The 20571-nt window shown below is 40.0% G+C and overlaps 1 protein-coding gene across 8 annotated transcripts in view; it reads right to left on the reverse strand.

The window, feature by feature from the left end:
• Positions 1–20571, reverse strand: part of LOC147168368 (teneurin-3) — a 215617-nt gene that overhangs the window by 48494 nt on the left and 146552 nt on the right. For 5 of the 8 annotated variants that reach the window (XM_086084930.1, XM_086084935.1, XM_086084931.1 and 2 more), the window contains 8 exons: positions 17035–17055; positions 15086–15109; positions 13676–13822; positions 11993–12209; positions 7497–7616; positions 3761–4025; positions 3184–3451; positions 851–994 (listed from right to left, as the gene is read on the reverse strand). In XM_086084930.1, coding sequence (XP_085941056.1) covers positions 851–994; positions 3184–3451; positions 3761–4025; positions 7497–7616; positions 11993–12209; positions 13676–13822; positions 15086–15109; positions 17035–17055 — 1206 coding nt within the window. The remainder of the gene's footprint in view (positions 1–850; positions 995–3183; positions 3452–3760; positions 4026–7496; positions 7617–11992; positions 12210–13675; positions 13823–15085; positions 15110–17034; positions 17056–20571) is intronic. The other 3 variants (XM_086084934.1, XM_086084933.1, XM_086084932.1) reach the window with 2 other exon arrangements.

Consider the following 20571-nt stretch of genomic DNA (forward strand, 5'->3'; position numbering starts at 1 on the left):
TTGGTAGACGGCCACATTACCACCTGAGCTATGCCCCTCCTACTGTTTGCTTGTATCCATCGTTTTTAAACATAGGAAGATTCCAGCTGACACAAGCGACATACTAACACACTAGTCAGGTTTCCATCCAAATGTTTCGGCATTTTTATGCAAATTTTGTGAAAAAGCGCAAAACGGACATGCGACTTATGCCCGTTTCCATCCGCTCTTCTTTTGCGAATATGCGCCGCGAGAGGACGTTGTAGTGACGGAACTTTGGGACAATGGGGAGTTCCAGGTGGGAATGTTAGTTTTGACGGACTGAATGGAAGTAGTTTGTCTTGTTGGCTTCCCTCCCGCATGTAAGTGAAGTGGCTCGTTACATTGAGAGCATCTAAAATTGCATTAATGTTTTTTTTCTTTAATTAATTGTAAAAATAATTGTGTTTCTTACTTACTTCAGCTTCCGCCATTTATTGTGACTACAAACGTGCGACATATATCCGGTCTTGTTTCCATCGCCAAAATGCGCATTTTCCTTTTTTTGATACAAAAAACACCCCCTCCAAGCGTATAAACTTTTTTTGGAGAATTTTGGGCCTTTCTTCGAATTTCTGGCGTTTCCATTCAGTTTCTTACTCACAATTCTTGAAAATTCGAATACAAATAGGTGGATGTAGATCAGCTGTTTGTTCCTCAACCCTTCAGTGACTTTTGTTATTTTTCAATTCTTTATTTTACTCTCTTTCCAAATGTAAATATTACGTGAGTCGATTTGGTCCCACTCTAAATATAGTCCAATTTACTCTACAGAATGTACAAGTAGCAATTGAGCTCAGGTTTTGGACCCCCCTGGCCAAGCGCTTCTTACCGTTCTGCACATCCAAGACGTGGTGCTTGTCCAGCATCCACCCTCCCATGTTGGCGGCATCCACCTCGTAGCCCTGCAGGACCGCCGTCCTCTTCTCCCAGTGCACCACGTCCAGGCACGACTCGTACTCGTAGCCCACCGACACTGAAAGAGAGGAGGCGGCGGTCAATGAGTTTGGTATTTACTCCATGTTGGGATGATTTACAGTAAAGAGCAGGTCACACATTCAACCTGCACACTTTTACAGTATCTTGTTATGAACTCCTTCCTGTGAAGGGGGCAGGTCTAAATACTTTGTTACTGTACTTCCGAGGTATTTTTATTTATATATTTTTTAAAGTGTGTGTACTTCCGCTTAAGTACAGAGTGTGAGTAATTTTGCCACCTTCCTCTTATTTGCCCCCTTTATCATACCAGCGCAGGAGTAACCCATCAACAGCCGTGAATTATTTTAAAAGTGCCATGCAGGCAATTCCATCGTAAATTATGAGTTTTGAGCATAAACACTACTGTATATGTTGCGATACTATCGTCGGAATAATGCCACGACATACGAGCTGCATTGGCATGACATAAAAGCAAGCCGCTGCAGCATACACGGATTCTGCTGAATAGATTCAATATTTCACTAAAGGACGACAATAAAGGAAATGGCAATTCCCGCAGAATATACATGTGAGACATCAGCGCTTGATAATCCATCATGGCAGATCATAGCAATTGCCAGCTACATTAATGCAAATAAGCGGCGGTAGTGTCGCAATCTGGGTTTTTCTAGCATTAGTTAGGATTATTGCTTAGCCTACAAATCCTTTTTTTTCCCCCCTAAGAAATATGACATTATTTTCTCTGTAAAAGACTTTCTCCAAGATATGACTTCATACCAGAAAAAAATATGGCACCACCACTTTTTTATCAGGAAAAAAAAACATAAAAAACGACTTTTATGCTTAAAAAATGTGTATATATGAGTTTTGTTCTAAGAATATATGGTTATAGCCTTCAGAATACAACTTTTTGTCTCCAAGAAATACAACTCCCCCCCCCCCCCATTCTCGTAACATTACAATGACCTTCTCTGAAAAATACAACTTTAAAAACATATTTAAAACATTAACATTTTATTATAACAACAAATCAACTACTAACTTATTATTATTTATTTTTTCTTCAAAATTTTCAACCTCCTCAAATGTATTTTTTGGATAATAATACAACTTTTTTTTCACTAACAATAAGACTTTTCTCATATATTTGTGACATTTTTTTCTAAATGAAATGTAATTTTTTTTCATGAAAATAATTTATTCATCAAAAAATATAAATGTATTTTATTCTATTTCTATCGCTAAAAAAATACATCTCCTCAAATACTAATAATACATAATACCATATTCTCTAACAATTGTGGATTTTTTCCCCCTTTATGAAATGTTAATGAAAAATAAATATTTTATTGCTGAAAATTATAGATTGATTCACTTACATCCCTAGCAACCCCCCCCCCCCCACGTTTTTTTTTATCTGAAAAAAATCACCCCAAAATATGTCTTGTTTTGGAAGCATTGTTTTTTTTCCTCTAAATGAAATTCCAAAACCTTACCCTTACAAGTATACTTTTTTTTCTGTCAAGAAATTACATTTTATTTTCCCACAAACAACTATTTCCTGTGAAAAACATAACATCACAAGATCATGATTTTCCAGAAAATAATAATCTCACCCAAACAATAATAATACTACTAATAACTATTTTCTTTACAATTACAATTTAATTATTGAAGAAAGTACATTTCTCTCTTACAAATACGTTTTTTTTCCCTGAGAAAAATCCCTAAAAGTCCTAATTTATTCCTTTATAACTCTTTGTTATTTTGACTGAAACTGCAAGCTCCCTTTTTCGGATTTGCCTTGCTAATGTAAGCCATACTTTGGCCTCACAGTGGATGTGGTGAACAGTGGCTTATTTTGATGAAACACCTAAGAACCATTTTAAATGGGGGGGGGGGGGTGCCTAACATGTCTCTGCTAACTGCTGCTCAACTGAATTAATTCTGAGGACGCATATAATTTATTTTGTGAAGAGCCACTGAGCAAGTGCCCGCACTTGTCAAGATGGTGTGATTCAATCATAAAGTCATTTATACGAGTCTTGACGCTAGCGTTCTCTCTCTATATATATATCTCAACATCGCGCGTGTAAAAAGATGAGACAGCGGGCGGGTTGATTCAAGGCTTTGACACCACCTACTAAATCTCTTTGGAGCGTTATAACAAACGCAGTAAAAAATAATAATAAAAAAAAAATAGATCAAATCAATCAAAGAACTCACCCACAGCCTCCGCCAAACCGTAGACCCTCTGGCTGTAGGCGTCCGTTTTATCCCAGATGAAAGTGTAGGACAAGTCGGGGAAGGCCGGGAAGGATTTCTGCAGCTGGCGACCCATCACGGCCACCATCAGGTGCACCTTCATCAGGCCGAAGGGCAGCCGGTCCTGGGTCAGCAGAACTTTGAGGATGGGCTTGTAGCCGGACGCTCGTGAGCTCAGGTAGACCAGGTTGAGGTCGCTTCCCGGGATGGCCACTTGCTCGTGAAGGACCTGCGGAGGATATTAGCAGCATGTCAACTTCTTACAGTGAACAAATGAAGCTTCATGAAGCACTTGTCATCTTTTTGGACTCCTCTAAACCACTCTTGGTTTAAAGATGGACGGGAAATTTCATCAATTTCCATTGCACTAGCCTTTATTTTTAAACCAAGAGACCCTTCTAGAGGAGTAAGAAAATATTGCAAGTGCTTCATGAAGCTTCATTTTCCCATCACTAATAACAAGTCTACACAATTCTGGCTTAAAAATTAGACTAACATGGCGGCTCTGAACAAGAACAAGCTCTGATCCATTTCTCACCTGCGTCTCGGGGATGACGGGGCTGTCCTCGGGTGACGTCTTGTACAAGGTGGAAAGTGGCGTGGCCAGGACTAGCGGCTCGGGCCGGCTCAGGCCCGTCAGGTAGCAGCCGGGGATGTCGTTGTTCTCCTCGCGCCGCATCACTACCGTGTCCATCACGTGAAAGACGTTCCAGGGGATCCACACGGTGCGGCGTAAAGTCGGAAACGGGGCTCGTTCGTACGTCAGGGTCAGCGATGCACCGCCGTTGGCTAGCAGGTCAAACCTGGAAGAAATTAGCGGACACTTCATTAGGGACGATACCAGTTTCACAAGTTAATGTCAACTTGGGTGAAAATGTGAATCATAATAGGAGACATGTAAAAGTCTCAAGAACCGAGGCAGAAAATTTAACAGGAAGCCAGCCATTTTGGTTTGAGGCAACCATTTTGGGTGAATACCAGTAATGCAGCATGTTTGATAAATCCCTTGTAGGGAGCCCTAATAGGAAGCCGGTATACTAGACGAGATGCTAAATTGTGAAGCCTTTTGGTTGCACCATCTAATGTGGGTGGAGCCTGATGTTTAAGTTTAAGAAGTAGTGCAAGTATTTTCTGAAAATAAAAAATATGTTTAAAAAAATAGTCCCTGACCCCAGTTTTACCTTTCAATGCAAACTTGTCTACCGGTATATTAAAAGGACACACAAAAAAGTCTTAGGAAACGATGCATGGAATTCAACAGGATTTCAGCCATTTTGGTTTGAAGCAACCATTTTGAGTGAATACCAGCAAGTCTCGTACTTTGACAAATTCCTTCTTGCAAATACTCTCAAAGGAATCCCAATCAGAAGCAGATTTTCCAGACAGATGCTTTATGGTCATTCTTAAATTTTCAATCTTCCCTCAACAACACTTTGATGATACATGTCGGCCTTAATAGAACCCTCGAAGAAGACTCTAAACAGGAAGTGGGCCATTTTAGTTTAAAATACCCATTTTGTATTTTTAATATACAAATTGACATCAACTGTTACTGTTATTTTGTGCCTCTTTGTGTTTGGCTTAAAGAGGAGAAGTCATTCGCAGCACTAAGACTTTTTTGGCCTTCTATGCCCCCTCATTGTTCGCCACTCTTTGATGGATTGAATGTGGAGTTTGCGGGGGTTGGGGCTTTGAGGATTATCACAACTCTTCAGATATTCCGCCCTGTAAGTCGCCTGACAAGGAGCGTGATAAATGCTTGTGGATGATCACACTTGGTCAACCAACGGAGCCGCCCTTACAAAAAGGATGGAGGACGGGGGTGAGAGGGTTGTGTGCGTGTGCTTGTGTGTGTGTAATCTTGCAGCTACGAAGCCCTCCCCTCCTATCCGACACCCACCCCCAGCCTACATCTCCCTCTTGCCCAAAATGGAAAGCAGTGGCGAAAGTGAAGCTGTTTCAGGTCAGCTGCACAGCTTGGCACTTGCCATATGTGTGCGTCTGAAGTCATGCAATGTCACACGCACACGCCTTCACACAGATGCTTCACCCACCCCCGGGAGGTAGTATATATACACACACACGCATGCACACACACGCACACACACGCTCAAGAGAAGCACTTCAAAGTCCTTCATTTCCAAACCAGTAACTTTTCCTCCGAGTAATGCAGAGCTAATTAAAGCCAGAAAACTCACTCGACTAAAGATTCCAAATAGTGAAAAAGTGTCATTTTGTTCTTTTCGAACCATCATGCCTGGTCAAACAACAGTAATGAATTGGATTCGGAGAATGATAAGACCATATGAAGGATGCTCTGAGGGAATAGAGGGGTGCAAATCATAACATTATTACTTTTTGTTTGGAGTGTGTGTGTGTGTGTGTAGCGTGTTTAATTTTGCAGGCTTGTGCGTGCTATGAACAAAAGTATTCTGTATAAGTATTCTGGAAAAATGGAAGAGCTGTTTCCCTAATTGCGCTGCTAACAGCTTCTGACCCGTCTGGTAAGACTTCAGACTAGATTCATCCCAAGAAGGTTAGTGGTTTGCGGATATTGCTTGGGGCACACGGAACAGAAGAGGGCCTTCTTCACCAAACACCTGGATTTGTCCAAAATGTCTTGCTAAGTTGGATAATTAAGATCCAAAGCCAATTTTGGGTTGATCAGTGAAACTGGTGTCAGGGGCCATTTTCTCTTCTTCTAAATTTCCAAGAATCCTCGAAATGATAATGAAACTTTGAAGCCACACTCCATCCATATTAGGACAAAAAACTTGGTAATTAGCATCACCCATCTGTCTTGGAAACCTGCTTCTGATCGGGGCTCGTTTGGGCAAATTAGTTTATGAGCCGCCCTGGAATTTGCCTAAAATGGCTGCTTTGAACTGAAATGGATTTTTAATGTTTCCTGCGTTTATAGAAATGTCCACACAATTTTACATTGATCGTGGCTATGCAATTCATTCAAATAAGCCGCAGCAGGAAGCAGTGAGCTTAGACCAGCAACCATGAGGCTTTATTATAATCCCTAATTGGAAACAAGCATCCAGAAATGTGAAACTTTTTCACCTCTGTCTTACTCATTCAAACCCCAAAACAAATAAATAATGTTTTTAATACTTTGTCCTTCATTCCCCAAAACGTATTTATATGTTATTTGTTTATGTTTCTTTTTATGCTAGAGCTAGTGATGGGTGAAGCCTCATGAAGCTTCATGAAACACTTGCAGTATTTTTATACTCCTATAGATTGTGCTCTTGGTTTGAATATAAAGAAAGTGATTACATATCCACAAAATCATTAAACCAAGAGTGCCATCTGGAGGACTCAAAAAAAATAAAATAAGTGCTTCATGAAGGATATAATTTTCGAATTATACTTTTTTATATCCGTTTTTACTTTCACTTTTAGTCATTTATTTACTTTGAATTTTGGCAGTTTTAGTCCTCCATAGCTCATGGCCTGAGGAGGTGAGTTAAAGCAATGGTAGTTATTAAAAAAAACAGTCAGCAGGTGGCAGCAGAGTATAAGAATTCCGCCAGGGCCGTGTTTTCAACAGGTTTGTGAATAATGATGAAACTTAGATATATTCTAATGCTAATTGCTGCTAAACGGAAATAGATACAAACTTTTTTTTTCCTGATGCAAGAAGAGACTCTAATCTTACTTTTGGTAGGTTCCATGTTTTTATAGCAATAGAACAGAATATTCTGTGGACAAAATCAGTCAAAATCTAGTAAAACAGCTGGGAGTAAAGGGGGTTGCTTCAGTCAAAATGGCTGGGATGTGGACGGTTAGGGTTAAATAACCATTTCGAAGATCCACCCTAAGAATGGAGCACAAATGCCCACCCATGGCTGCTTTCAGCTTAAATTCTTAAGGTGTACATAATGAAGCGACCAAGGAGCGCACAGGAGTGTGCGTCTGCGCTGTCATTATGCGTGCGACAACGGCAGAAGGTCAGAGCGCAACGCGACGTGTTTAACGACACTGCGGGTAGATTGATTGTAGCCTCGCTGAAGCAATGCATTTTAAACAGGCTTCTCCAACAACACCCTCTCCGTCGCCGTGACATTTGCATCAGCAACTGTTGGCGCCTCGCTCTCCATTTGTTGTAATTTTCGGGATGCGCGCCAGGACGACTACACGCAATTCCACCCCTCAAGCCCCCCCCCCCCCCCCCCGCAACTCCCATCGCCTCCCCGCCGCTGAGTATAAACATGGAAACGAGGCGAAAGGTCGCCTCTGTTGCGTTGCCGGATGATTGCGCTTACATGCCGTCCTGTCTGGTGACAGTGTAGCCGTATTCAGGGTAGTGCGGGAATGACACGTTGACTCCGATCAGCGGCGTTCCGTCTCCGGTGAGGACCTGACCACGGATGACTGATGCCAGGCTGTATGAGGGGCAAAAAAAAAAGAACATACGCACACACAATTGGTTGAATGCGCAGCAGCAGCAGTAGCTAGGGACAGAAGAGAAACAGACAATTACAGGAAAAAAAGCATATGTTAAGCATATTATAAAAATCAGTTTTATGTCATATTACAACTTTCTCTATTGTATTTAAAAATTTCTGTTGTAATATTTTGAATGTTTTTTTTGGGGGGGGTCTGACTTATTTGATGTAATTTGACATCACACACACTATGAATATTGTGATTTTTGTGCTTGTAGTTACGTTGATATATGTCCCATTATAAAGAAAATGCTTTCTTTCTTTTCTTTTTTGAATCATGCTTTTTTTTCTTAAGTGTTTTTGCGCTTTTTCATTTTATACGTTTGAAATAAAGCCATTCATTCATACATCTTGCATATAGGCTTGTGGTACGTGAAAGATCTTTTTTTGTTTTTGTTTTGCTTTTTAGCAGGTTGCCTAACAAGAAGCAGCATGACCCACTAACTGGCTGATTCGCCCCTCAGGCAAGCTGATTTGCTTTGAGTCTACACTGTACTACGCTTTCACCGGCCTGAAAATGATTTTTTTCCCAAAAATATTCAAGCACTTTGCTGCATAAACTTGACAGACGCGTGAATAAAAATCTCTCAAAAACAAGGGCGGTGCCTTTCGGTGAACTTTTTTTTCTTGTCATGTTTCCGCTGCGTTTAATTTATTCGCCGCCTCTCGAGCGTGGAGAGGAATCGGAAACAGGCTCCCTCTTGCATTCATCACAGGGAGGAGAAGAAGGGGGAAAGACATGTTATCTCCAGGTCATTATGTAGCAGAGGCAGGCTTGATCAACGGCAGCGTTAATGCTTGCATCCTTTATTTAGCCAGGCTCAGGCCACTTAAGAGCTCGGCGCTGCTTCTTTCCAAGCATCTCTATTTGTCTTTCAGATGCAAGACAAATGATACAAGGACAAATAAAGCCAGCGACAGCTGCTGACGCGCTAAAATGAGTGCAGTGTTATATGCGCGTATGCATCAAAGATGCTTAAAATTCAAGAAAAGGAATAGTATTCGCTTGTTTATATATTCTTTAAAAAAAAAAAAATCCCTACTGTTTGTATTTGTTAATTTTTTTTATTTTAGTGTTATTGCGTTTTATTATTTTTAATTCATCTTTTTGATTTTGTTCTTGTTGCATTTTATTATGTTTTTCATAAATACATTTTTATATCATTTTTATTTCAATATGTATTCATTTGCATAATTATTTATTTTATTTTCTATTCTTTCTTATTTTCTATTTTGTTTTTTTTATATATTATTTTATTTTATATATTTGTTTATATTTTTACACTTTCCATGTTAACATGTTTGTTAATATTGTCAAGTTATGTGAGCCTACTTTAGTACATAGAAAACATTTCATTTACTTCAGCATTCAGCTCAAAGCTTTTGAACATGTATGGCTTCAACATTTAGCTTTAAGCAAACCGATTTAAAATGGTGGCATGTGATATGAGTAAATTAATTTAGCCTGTTAGTCATTTTAGCGTTTGTTATGTTAGTTGGTGGTCATTCAACTCAAAGCAGGAGAGCAAACTGATTTGGGCAGGTGCAAAAAGTGTAATAATGGATGTTTGGAATTAAACAATAAATAAAATAAAAAAATACAAATTTGGTTTAAAAAAATTTGGGGGGTGAATTTGTGTATCCACGGGTGCCAAATTGCTGCTTGAGTCAAATGTACAGTATACTGCTGATTTAGCATTTAGCTCTCAGATGGGCTAAATTAAAGTCATAACACAGTTACAGACTCAGAGATTCACTGGTTTATTGTATTAGTGCAATACATTAGTGCAATAGTAATTAGCAAATTTAGCTAAATTAGCTAACTCCCGTGCACGTTTGTGGTCGGAAGAGAGAAAATGATGATTTCCAACTGCGCTCAGGGAACATTCCCCGCGACGGTTTCAAGTAATCCGTATGTAAATAGCTCCCTTTACTGGAAATATAGAAGCCGGCAATAACCCAGACCCTAGCATGGCCGGTAATCCTTATCCTCATTGTCTTCAGCTTACTGTCATGTTGGTGTCTAGCAGCAGCATTAGTGCTTGTGCTCAAAATATTCATTAGATTCTTTTTTCGCTTTCTCACGGCCGAAAGAAAAGCCTGCCCTGTTAGAAGTTGAGCATACAGTTAATTAAATGTCACTGTGTCGCACCACTGCAACGTTGCATTTATTCATTAAAAGCTTCATCTTTAAACCTTCTGGCTTTAGCATTTAGCTTCGAGCAATTGAGCAAACTGATTTAATGTGGCGGTAAACAGTGTACTATCATCTTGTTAGCATTGTTGTATAAGTGTGTTAGCCTGCCTTTAGCTTTAATTCTTGTGTAAAACGTTGTGGAACATAAACTAAATAAAAGCCGTGCGGTTAATACAGCATGTTAGCCTTCTGGATTTTGAATTTAGATTTGAGCCATGGTGCAAGCTGATTTAATGTGTTGATAAACAAGTAATAATAATAACTACCCGGCTAACTTGTTTAGTGACTTATGCAGATTTTTATTTTTTATTTTTATTTTTTTAGCTTTCTGGCTTTGGCATTTAGCTCCAAGTAATTGGGCAAAATGATGTGGTGGTAAACAAGCAAGTTTTTCAGGTAATAGTTAAGAAACGCTTCTTTGATATGCATTTATGAATTTACAGGTGGATCAAAATATGTGTATTTTCATGTCTTGCTTTATCGATTGAATTTATAGCTTTAAATTATGAGGGCTGGTGTAGTCTGGTCATATTTAATGTTGGTTATGTTTGATAATGTGATGATTTAGTGTGTCAATGTTGAGTGAACAGTATAGGAAAATATATATTGTAGGCTAATAATTAGGCAGGTTTACTAAACTGTGGGTACAGATTGCTAAACTTTGGGAACAGATTAGTAAACTGTAGGAACAGATGAGCAAACTGTGAGAACAGATTAGCAAAAAATAAAAAAATCATACACTGGCACCAGAGAGTCTCCGTATAAAAACGTAAATAAACCTAAGAATATAAAAGCAAGATATATTAAATAAATAATAAAATTGATTGAATAAAAGTACACAAATTAATTGCCTGGGATGTGACAAATATTGTCAGTTTATATTGCTAACGTGTTCCTATTATCATTAAGGCTGACTAAAAAATATTTCTTCAAATCTTAAAGTATCCTGCTTTTATATTCTTAGGTTTATTTACGTTTTTACAATTTCAGTCCATACATTTTGTTATTTAAATGACAACTTTAATATTTTCTTTCCAATGCTTTGACGTCAACCGGATTTTTCTTCCATATAACTTTATTGAACACTTGTAAAAGGATCATTTCCAGCCAATCCTGTAGCGTGATGTCATCGTTAGGCGACCCCGATACAATCTGGCAGCCCGATCACATCTGGTACCGACACTGAATCTGGCAATAGGCTAACACATTAAAACAACAATCAAAAATGCTGACCAAGGCTTCATCCTTTTTTAGTCCATCGGTGTCTCAAACAAAGTACAATAACAAAAGGCAGACGCTAACTTGATCTTGTTAGAAGAGAAGCTTAAAATACCTTGAAAGGGAAAATCTAATTGTAACAGTGCAACAAATCTGATTTTGAGGATTGTTTGTCATTGTAATGGCATAAAATCCAACACAGCTGCCCTTTTTTTAAGTGCTACCTAGAGGCCACGAATGTAGTTGTTTATCATCTGATAGGTATAGCAGTTTTCGTAAATAAATAAATAAATAAATAACATAGTAGGCCTACCATGATGTACATGGTATATGACACAGCTTACAGCGTTTGAGAGCTGAAAGAATGGTTTGCGTTTTCATGATTTCAAGCCACATCTTATAAACGTAAAGATTTTTGTCAACATTCAAATTTGGCACGTTGTTAACCCTATTATCTATGGTGTGTCAAGACCAGGGAAAGATAGAAACTGATGATGGTGACACTTAAATATGAAACACAAACACAAATAACTAAATATGCTGTTGTGCTTACTTTTGTTTGTTGGTATTTTGTTTGTTGCTGTGTTTTGCGGAGTAACCGTAAAGTGTGTTATGCTTCTCCTTTCCCTGATACAAAAGCCCACAGATTGCTAGGACGCGTTATGCTGTCTCTTATTTGTCATCTGCCTGCCACTAAACGTTCTTCTTTTCTTTCTTCCACTTTCCAAGTACAGAAGATGACATGATCCTGTAATATCTGATTGTTTTTAACACTCTTGAGCAACTCTTAATAATATAAGATAAAATAAAAACAAAAGAGTTGTGACAGCGTGTACCCGTTCTAATCACTGAGCCTGATGATACAACATCACAGAGTGCCTTTGCAAACACTGCTTACCTGCTGTTGAAGGGGTTCTCCCCTGCTACCACGTGACTCCCGCTGGGCCCCATTAGGAACGCCACACGCTCGTAGAAGCTCCTGGAGGCGGGCTGGCCGGCCGAGTTCTGGCCCTGCATGGCGGCGGCGGCCGGGTCCAGCGAGCCTTTGCAGTACGTCTGACCCTGACAGGAAATCTGAGTGCAGCAGTCCGGGTCCATGCAGTCCACCAGGCCATCTGGGAAACCAGGAGGAAGGAAACGTGAGTCTTTTGGTGTCCTGGTTGGGCATCAGTCACGACATAGGACAGCTATTCAAAATGGATGAATCTCATTGTCAAATTGCGCACCAGGCACTTGGGTGGACAGCTACAGCTATTTGGAAACAGTTTTCCTTGTCTCTTGTTGTTTCCTTTTTTCTTTCTTATTAGTCAATACAGTGAACAGCTATTCTTTTTTTTTCCATCTGTAAGTGACAACAGTGGACTGGGCAGGTAATCAAAAGATGTTTTCCTCTAGACCCGATGGATGTCAAAGTTGTGCGTCAATCACTACATTGAAAAGCTGTTTGAGTCGTGTTTTCTTCTATCAGTCTCTACAGTAGACAACTTTTCTAAAGTGTTTTTCTTCTGTATGTTTTTCGTAGGTGTTTTTAATATGAGTAAGCTTAGTGTCAAATTTTCCATTATTACAGTTGACAGTATTTTTTTTCTATACCTGCCTCAACGTCAAATCACATCTCAGTCACTAAAGTGGTCAGCTAAGCCATCTGGGAAGAGAGGAAAGCGGGATAGTGTCCACGTTACGCGACAAGCTCTGGCGCTCTGGTGACCTCTCATATGAACCTGGCATCATTAAAGTGACAGCGCAGATTGAATTATTTAACAATCACCTGATGTGACCTCCAAACTTGTTAAACAGACCACCATTCTCAGGGAACATTTCAAAACTATGTGGGCACCTGAATGCTGTTTTTCAACTTCTGGTTATTATTATTTATTTTTGGGGGGTATTTAACAGTTTTTTTCCCCCATAGATATGTGATTAGATTTTTGGGTTTTTAGATTGGTTTGACTGTTTCTAATTGTATTTATTTTTTCTTTCATTTTTCTACACATTTTAGCGACTATTTTTAATGGTTCATTTTACTAGTTTTTTCTTTATGGACAGTTTTTTTTTTTGTCTTGTTCTTCACTTGGTTTTTGACTGCAATTTTTATACTTGGGCTTTGATTTGACCCAGACTTTTATTTATTTAAAAAAAAAAATTTGGGACTGCTTTTATTGTGTTGCGGTTGTTGTTTTTATGTATTTATTTACAGTTTTCAGTGCATTCTGACTTCATTCATTCATTCATAGTGTTTATTTTGCCTTGGTTCTTGTTCTTTTAACTGTTATTTTTTTCACTTTTGTGAGTTGATTTCTGACTTGGTTGTTGATTCTTTATTGTCTTTTTTTCTTGTTTTCAGTCTCACTCTGGTTTCAGTTTTTAGATTTGGGTCTTTTGATTTTACTGTTTTAATCCTGGTTGATTTATTTATTTTTGACTTTTTGACTTTCGTGTGGCAATTTGATTGAATTTGTCAGTGTGAAAGGGGCTTTTGCTATTACATTAGCAAATTCATTCAACCTTTCCTCATCTGTACCATACACGCCAGGCCAAAACCGGCTTTAGGCGGCCAGCTTGAACCGGTTAAGCTCCCTACCTCCCTCGTTGTCCTTGCCGTCTGAGCAGAGTGTCTCGGTAGCGACGTCGCATCCCAGGCCGCGCCATCCTGACTGGCAGATGCAATGCCAGACGTTCTGATCCAGGACGCAGCGCCCGTTGTTGTTGCACAGGCCCGGGCAACCGTCTGTCAACACATCATGTAGCAATGTCACGCACCAGCACGAGTGAGGTGGGTGGGAAAGGGGGTTTAGAGAGTAGACAGTGGGCAGAGGAGTGAACACAGAGTGCAGAAGACGTCTGACAGGACTCGGGATGTGTGAGAAGGTTCTGTCGATTCACATGAGCGCGTCGGTGTGATAAAAGTGTCTCGGTGACTCTTAATTAGAGCAGGACCAGGACCCGTGTTAGAGCGTTCAGGTGGTCTATAAAGGTGGTATTGTTGATCCTGGAATGAGGTTCCCGTGGGTCAAACTGCGCGCCGCAGTGTAGCTACAGCCAAACACTGCACACACTAATGAGATCCAATACAAGAGCTGGAACAATAAAAATCTAATAATACTGGAGTTTTGATTGGGGAGGGAAAATACAAATTCATACTATCCCTGAACACCCAACCTCATTATCTTCAGTTGTTGAATATATAAATGCATGACTGGATGAATGGATAGATAGTTAGATAGATGGATAGATAGATAGATGGAAAGATGGATAGATGGATAGATGGATAGATGGATAGAGAGATAGAGAGATAGATAGATAGATAGATAGATAGATAGATAGATAGATAGATAGATAGATAGATAGATAGATAGATAGATAGATAGATAGATAGATAGATAGATAGATAGATAGATAGATCAACACTTGAATGTGAACTATAACCCGTGTTTTCAAATAAATAAGTAAAAACACAGCCCTTGTATTGCATCCGACTGACCCATGTATATAAATGCAGATGAACTGCGTGGGAACATCTTCTTTTTTTTTTCTTGACGTTTGTATAAATACTGGAAGCAACAGCCTGCACTGCATTTTGGACTGAACGCTCATGTGAAGTAACAGCCACAGTGACGGGGGACAAGGAAGGCTTTAATGTCAAATAAGAATCATAATAAAGGGAAAGGGAGAGAGGGAAGCGTCGGCATCCTGAGCGTCTACATATACAGAGAAGGACAGAGCACTGGCCTCCACAAGGCCCAAACAAACCACAGCAGCTCCACTGGGTAAGACAAGGAAAGGGGGACGAGGGGACCGTGGAGTCTACTGGTTCAAGACGAACAGGGAATGACGGGACATATCAGAAGGAAAAACGGGGAGGGGGAGACATCATGGTCGACTCGGACATAGAACAGGTGTATCAACGTCGTGCTAGGGGGGAGACAAAGAGCAGAGAGGGGGGTGGGAGGTGATCGTTTGTGACAATCTCCCTGGGGAGGGTTCAGTTTACCTTTATATCCTATCTTGACCGCTCCTATTACACAACCCAGGAGAGGGAAACATTTAGGAAAAAAGGGAACAGAAGTGACTTAGCTAAGGCTGACAAAAAACATTTTCTTATTATTTGACAGTGGATAGGCGCATGTATAAAATCCCCACCCAACAACGCTCGCATTCTCGGTGGAGCCAGAAGGCCGACGCTCACCATAAAAGATGGGAGGTAGTCAGTATGTTGAAGCAAAATAAGGATCACTACAGTCAACAATAAGCAGGGTTGAGCCAATAGGAGCTAAGCATAAGGGTCACAGAGTTAGGCGTGGAATGTTTGGGTTAAGGTTAGGGATTGTATTTGGGATGAGGAATAGGCAGACTAAAGGATTGATGGTTAGGGTTAGGGTTGTTAGATTAGGAAAGGGTTTAAGATTCGGCATTGGGATTAAGGGATAAAGGCTCAGGTTAAAATTTGTGTCCTCCGATTTGTTGGCGACCAGTTCAGGGTGCACCTGGCCTCTTGCCCAAAGAACTTCTGGGCTAGGCTCTTGCTCACCCACAACCGTAATGAAGCTTTCACACAGCCCGGTTTCAAGCGTGCCATATTTGGCACTGATTGCTAAGATATGGAACAGGAAGTAGCCCCGCGCTTTTCCCTCTTGTTTAGACATGAAGTAGGCTACAGTAGGGCAGTATGGATTTATCCCCTTTAGGACAAAACTTACTTTTACAGAGGAGGTGGAGGAACCGACAAGTGAGCAAGAAAAAGGAAATGGGCTCATCAGATGATGGTAGAGCAGAATCTTAGTGAGTTCTGGCTCATCAGCGAGCGACAGCGATTTGGAGACTGCTTCGAGGTGTACTTCAAGTATCTTCAGGTTTTGCCATGCTTTTTTCACTGTAGCCTACAACACCGCCAAAATGCTGTTTTCACTCAGAAATCACTCCACCATCATCTCTCCTATTGTATACGCCATCTGATGTCAAGGAGGCGCTGCGCCGGAATTTTTCAATCAATGCGACACTGCCAGGCAGCCATGACTGCACCGTGGCAGCACATACACAATCAATTGGTTTGTTGACTACGCGCTGCACTTCGCTTTGACTGGTATGAAAAGCCCTTAATCTGGACTAGCTATACAGAAAATTGACGGATGGGTCAAGGTTTGTGATAGCGATAAGGGTTACACACCGATCCAAGGACGTTTTTAAATATTTAAGACCATCATTTTAGAAAATGTGAGCTTTTAAGACTAGGGCCTCAGTGGTCAGCACATCTGCATCACTGTTCTGAGGTTGGGGGTTTGAATCCAGGATCCGGCCTTCCTATGTTGAGTTTCATGTTCTCCCCATGCTTTTGTGGGTTTTCTCCAGATGCCCTGCAATTGGTTGACCAGTCCACGGCGTCAGTCACCCTTGCCTAAAGTCAGCTGGGACATGCTCCAACATATCTGCAACCCTAAAGAGGGTAAGCCATTTTCAAAATGGATGGTCTTTTTAAGCAGGGTTGGAGTTACGTGGAAGGTAAGATTTAGGAGGTAGTATTCGGGAATCCATTTTGGGTTCGATTTGAGAAGGCATCTTAGGTTGGGGTGAGGGGTTGGGGTTTAGTGCTAGTGGATTAGAGGTGTAGGGATAGGATTAGGGGTTAGTTTTGGGTTAGGGTGTATGGTTGGGTTAGGAATTGGGGTCAGGGCTTGAGAGGGTTATGGTTAGAACTGCTGCTCCAAAGCAAAGCAAACTAAAGCATATGTGTACTCCCATTAAAACAACTGTAGCTTTCAAATTAATTAATTTTCTTGAAAAATAAAAAAAAAGTCCCCATTTCAATGGAGCCGGAAAGCCAACACGAAACATGAGTGGCGGGAAGTATTCGATATGTTAGAGGCAAAATAAAGGTGGATCGGAACAATCTGCATGATGAGGTTATTTTCAAGCAAGGAGTGTGTTGTTTTGTTTTTCTTTTACCTGACACTCTGGAATCCAGGGCTTTACATGGACGCAAAGAGGAGATCAGAGGAAGACAAAGAGGAAGTAAGATAGGAACAAAGAAAAAGACAATTTTTGTAAGACCATGTCCACATGAGCAAGTATTTTCTTGATTATAAAAACAAATTCAATGCATACATTTTCAACTGCTTATAGGCAGGCCCCAGAACATTTTACATTTTTAAAAACAACATTTACTATAACAAATTATTGGGGGGGAAATCCTGTTGGTCCTCATGGAAATATATTTGCATGTTGTTAAGTGCATGGCAAATGAACAGGTGGCACTTTAATCCTCCTATATTTACAAAAAGCCAGTTTTTAATGAATTTTCATTGGCAAAATACTCATATTTAACATATCTCATCCATTCCCAAGAGAATGCACACGCTCCTACCAAAATCTGCATACCTGAAAAATAGAAATGTCAAAAAAGCCTGTTTTTGATAAATTTTTATAGAGCTCATATTTACCCTTTATCCCCCACCCCCACACGCCCCCACCCCAACCGGCGCAGATGCTTGCAAAGCACGAAAATCTGCACCGATATTTGCTGATTGCTTCCATGTCCCAAACATGTCACGTTAAAATGGTAAAAAAAAAAAAAAACTTTCTCCTTTTCTGCACACCCTACAAAAAATAGCTTTAAAAAAATCTTGTATTTAAAGCTTGATTAACATAATCACACCTGTTAGTTGCTCTAACAGCGCACGCTGTGACCTCATAAAATAGAAAAAAGGCATCAAAGTGCCACTTTTCCCTTAAAAACGCTAAAATTGCTCAAATGTGTCCAATTGCCGTGCATTTTCGATGGATTTTCCCAATAAGCTTACATATTTAGCACAAAAATATTTGTTAAGTAGAATTGGCATTATGGTAACTTAAAAGCAAATAACTCACCCAAAAAAAGAGGCCAAAATAAAAAAAATACAAAAGAATACCAATGTTCATGTGGACATTGCATACATTTTAGTTAGGCAACAAGACAAGACAGAAATAAACAGATTTAAAAGCACAAGAAAGGTTCCACAGATGAAGACAAGTCATAATTTTTGAGTTATCACGCATGTGAGTTCAGTGTTTGACAAAATTGTGAGCTGTTCATTAAAGCAGCAAGTAATTAAAAAGAAGAATCCCAGATGCCGGCCATTAGCGGCCGTACGAATCACCGCCTAAACGACTCAGTCTAAAAACGGTTGCTAAAATATTCATTATGAACATTCTCCGTCTGCTTTGGCTTGGCGCTAATGGGCGAGCACAAAGGAAAACACAGCTTCTCTTGATATTTGAACCTCTTTTGTTTGCTTTGTCGCGTTCAAACACCAGTGGGCTCAAAGCAGATCCATGCTGAGCCATTAAGCAGAATACCCGAGTCACTTCTTCCGACGCCAACTAAGCTTTGACGGTGGCTGAGTTGAAAACACCTCAAACTGCAGTGCGACGGCTTATATAACGGGGTCACTGTTATTTAGTCAAAGAATAGCCGAGGAAGTTGTCCGTGCGTGCTCTAGTCATCCAAAATGGGATTAAAATGCACTTTATGGACAAATAAAGCTCTGAGATGTCAATTGAAACAAGAGCACAGGGAACATTTAAGAAAGTCAAATTGAAGACTTAAAGGCTACTTCGATTCAATTTAAGACCTCTCGTCTATTGAATACAACCACTAACGCACATCAAGCTGCACTTCAGCTTGGGTCATTTTAGTTAGACCTGCATGAAAATTTCTTTTTTAAGTAAAGAAAGGAGTTAAAGTGGGAGCAAAACAACCAAAAGGGTTAGCGTTAAGGTGTGAGGGGATTGTTTACAGGGTTCAGGTTAGGTGAGGGGTTGATTCACATTCGAGATAAGATTAGTGTTAGAGGTAGGGTGAGGGTTCAAGGGTTAACTTTAGGGTTAGCCCTATGTTGGGTATGGTCAGGATTAGGGGTTCAGATTTGGGTATTTGCACTACACCGAAAAAAACCAAAAAAAAACAGCAAGACTGAAAATTTATTATTTTAGTTCACATTTTGCAATTTCTCATGTAAAATACACATTTCATCCATGGGTTGCCACACTGGCCACAAACAACATCAGATTGTCATTTTGGTTTTAAGAATCTGGAGTAAGATTAAGGTTTTTACATTTTAAATTCAGAATTAAAATTTGGTAGGGTTAGTGGTAGGTAACCGTTAGGGTTATGATTAGAGGTCAGAGTTAGATTTATAAGTAGGGTTGAGGGGTTTAGGTCACCTGAACTCTCAATTTGATCATTCTGCGAGATGAAAATTAATAATGTTCATGCAAAAAAAGCATTTGATCACTTTTGGACAACAGCATTAAATGTCAAGGAGATTGTACTGTAATTTTGCTCTATTACTCAACTGTGGGAAATGTAAATGTGTTTGGGATACCTGGTGAGTCTGAGTAAGTGTTGTGATCAGGGGTTAGGATTACGTAGAAAGATTAGTTTAGGGTTGGGGGTATGGTTTAGTGTTAATAGTTATATTTAACATTACAGGTAAGGGTTAGTAGTTAGTGTTAGGGTTTAATGGTCAGTGGCTAGTGTTACAATTAAGGCACCTGAATACCCATATAGTCATCGTTCTGAGAAGCTACTAATTAATTATTCGGAAATGTTGCTAAAATTGACTATTTGCGCTAAGAAACACTATATCCTTTGTAGAAAACCTACCAAAAAGAAAGTTATAGCTAGTATGGAACTGTAGCTTATAGCTGCACCAGTTTTACGGGGAGGATTACGAGATCTGGAGTCTGCCCGCCTCCACCTGCGGTGAAGAAGCCTTGCTGGATTGTAAATACATAATTAATTGCCATTAGTCTGGAGTTGCTGGATCTTTTGTTTCCTAGGTGATGCACGGGAAAACGGAGATAGGGCTGTGAGTGGCCTCTGGGTGATATAGCGTTTGACGCTACATGTCGAGGTTCAACCAGCGAACCGCAGGTCAACGGTTGGAAGCGGCATCTCCAATGTCATTATCCTCATTAGCGGCAACTGAAGTGCCGTCATTTCAAGGAAAGTGATATTCCAAAGAGGCCTTGACTTGCTGTCCGCCCTTGACTCACTAATTCCAGAGTTCCACTTCACCAGAGGAAAAAGGTGGTTGAAAGAAATAATTAGCCGTTCAAGGTGAGACGCTGAAAACCGTTTGACAAAGAGCGAAACCCCCAAAAAGAAAGATTTTAATTTTTGAATTCATAATTGTTACAATTGTTTTCAATTTGACAAAGTGTGCAATTGAGGGTCAAATGATTAGAAACAGCCTTCAGGATTAGACTTAAACAAATTGCTACATCCTCTAAACTCATCAGATATCCTGACAAGATGGCACACCTAATGTGTGATATGCTGTATGCTGAGTATTACAGATGGATTTCGTTTTTCGTTTTTTACAACACTGAACCCACTGACATTCACGCTCCAAGGTTGCCCATGCTGCCAACACACAATCTGTGGCTTTTTATCAGATGTCTGTGCGTGCGTGCGCTTTTGTGTGGAAACGGTCTTGCTCA

This window comes from Leptonotus elevatus, chromosome 9, assembly GCF_054856555.1.
Source record: "Leptonotus elevatus isolate MCC_2025b chromosome 9, RoL_Lele_1.0, whole genome shotgun sequence".
Lineage (NCBI taxonomy): Eukaryota > Metazoa > Chordata > Actinopteri > Syngnathiformes > Syngnathidae > Leptonotus > Leptonotus elevatus.